At 39.7% G+C, this 2,500-nt stretch overlaps 1 protein-coding gene across 2 annotated transcripts in view; it reads right to left on the bottom strand.

Annotated features, from left to right (window-relative positions):
- The window catches only part of LOC144975487 (uncharacterized), a 57,418-nt gene that overhangs the window by 5,290 nt on the left and 49,628 nt on the right, over window positions 1-2,500 (bottom strand). For both annotated transcript variants that reach the window (XM_078919615.1, XM_078919616.1), the window contains 2 exons: window positions 2,390-2,487; window positions 150-350 (listed from right to left, as the gene is read on the bottom strand). In XM_078919615.1, the coding sequence (XP_078775741.1) occupies window positions 150-350; window positions 2,390-2,487 (299 nt within the window). The remainder of the gene's footprint in view (window positions 1-149; window positions 351-2,389; window positions 2,488-2,500) is intronic.

Here is a 2,500-nt window from a genome sequence, read left to right as displayed (position 1 = left end):
GGACCCTTTGTAAAGCGCTTTGAGCACATTTAGTGGATGTTGCGCTATATAAAAGCTCAAATTTTGCAGTTTGTTTTTTAATCAGCCTTTATTTATCAACAAATTTTACGGGGTTTTTTCCACTAGTTTTTATTTGGAAAAGCCCATACCTGCACATGGTGAACATCCTCCCGTTCATGGACATTCTTGTGTTTCTTGTTGTCACGTGTCCCAAAATTCCATATCTTTCTTGAAGCTCTAATGTTTCCCATTTCCGGTTGTGCTACATCCGGGTGCGTAAAGGGAATGGCGTCTCCATTGACGTCAAAGATCCCTTCAATTTCCTCACTTTCCTGGCCTTCTATGTGTCCCTGGGATGGAAATACAAACCATAAACAATTGATATGACGACTAGATTAGCATTATTGTGACTGAGAAATAAATTGGGGTGTGGAGAAGTGGCAGGTGAATTCAGAGAATGAAAATATCAAGGTGTCAGAGATCTAAACACGGGATCCATTTGATACGACACCCACCGCCTGGCTGAGATATATATTTTATCAATGAGCAGTTACACAAACAACTAAACAATCTAGCCATCCAGACATTTTTTCTGAATTTTATCAATATAACTGTAGTATAGTGTACCATGGAGTGCGGCCTATGGGCACATACATGCAGGTCTGACAACCTAACGCAATCATGGGCTTTACTTAACATGGTTGTAAAGGACAATATTTTGGTTGGTTTGGGAGAATGTCTATTACAACAATGAGCCCATAACACTTTTGGTTATCAGACCTTCAAATAATAACACGTCGAGTGCAGTCATGTAGTTGTTGTCTACAACTAATTTAAGCTGTTTCGTGTGTATAATATCAACTTTTAACATATAACATAATGTTTATCTTAATGTTGTATTGGATCCCACAAAGATGGGGTGGGGGAGGAGGGGGGTTTCTTTACATGATACAAAACCCGTTTTCTTCTCGTCTTGATAAGGGGGGGGGGGGTTGATTCGATCCCAAAACCATTAAATTGTGTAAATTAAGACAGAAAGCATGTAATTTTTATGTATGTTTAAAGTCATGAACAATTCTATATTGTATGCTATGGAACCAACCTGAGCAATGCGCACATTCACTCTAAGAGATCAGTTCCCACCTTTGTAGTTCTAGTGCGGTTTATAGATATAGTTTCCCTTTTTACTATGACACATGTCAATGGTTATCTCTTGTCTTTAGTGGAGCATACACTTCCAGTGCACGGTTTTATACTAGTTTCCCTTTACTATGACACATTTCTGTGGCTATCTCTTACCTTCAGTGGTACGTTCACTTCCGGGACATTATTTTATACAAGTTCCATCTACTATGACACATCTCTGTGGCTATCCCTTACCTTCAAGGATACATTCAGTTCCGGTACACAATTTTAGCCTCTACTATGGCACATTTCTATGATGGCCACCCTTTGCCTTCAGTGGTACGTTCACTTCCGGTACATTATTTTATACTAGTTTCCATCTACTAACTATGACACATCTCTATGATGGCCACCCATTACCTTCAGTGGTACATTCGCTTCCGGTACATTATTTCATACTAGTTTCACTCTAGTATGACACATCTCAGTGGCTATCCCCTACCGTCAATGATACATTCACTTCCGGTACATTATTTTATATTGGTTTCCCTCTACTATGACACATCTCTATGATGTCCACCCCTTACCTTCAAGGGTACATTCAGTTCCGGTACATTATTTTATATTGGTTTCCCTCTACTATGACACGTCTCTAAGATGTCCACCCCTTACCTTCAAGGGTACATTCAGTTCCGGTACATTATTTTATATTGGTTTCCCTCTACTATGACACATCTCTAAGATGTCCACCCCTTACCTTCAAGGGTACATTCAGTTCCGGTACATTATTTTATATTGGTTTCCCTCTACTATGACACATCTCTATGATGTCCACCCCTTACCTTCAAGGGTACATTCAGTTCCGGTACATTATTTTATATTGGTTTCCCTCTACTATGACACATCTCTATGATGTCCACCCCTTACCTTCAAGGGTACATTCAGTTCCGGTACATTATTTTATATTGGTTTCCCTCTATTATGACACATCTCCATGATGTCCACCCCTTACCTTCAGTGGTACATTCGCTTCCGGTACATTATTTCATACTAGTTTCACTCTAGTATGACACATCTCAGTGGCTATCCCCTACCTTCCATGGTACATTCACTTCCGGTACATTATTTTATATTGGTTTCCCTCTACTATGACACATCTCTAAGATGTCCACCCCTTACCTTCAAGGGTACATTCACTTCCGGTACATTATTTTATATTGGTTTCCCTCTACTATGACACATCTCTATGATGTCCACCCCTTACCTTCAAGGGTACATTCAGTTCCGGTAACACCATTCTCTTCCACACGTTCCTCTTCATTTGTTTCTCTCTTCTCTCCTTCTCTGACACAAACTTGGTACCTACAACAATATT

Source organism: Berghia stephanieae, chromosome 6, assembly GCF_034508935.2.
Source record: "Berghia stephanieae isolate SIO BIC M18660-M18661 chromosome 6, UCSD_Bste_1.3, whole genome shotgun sequence".
Classification (NCBI taxonomy): Eukaryota; Metazoa; Mollusca; class Gastropoda; order Nudibranchia; family Aeolidiidae; genus Berghia; species Berghia stephanieae.
The sequence above is the reverse complement of the archived record's forward strand: the minus strand, read 5'-3'. Positions and strand labels throughout refer to the sequence as shown.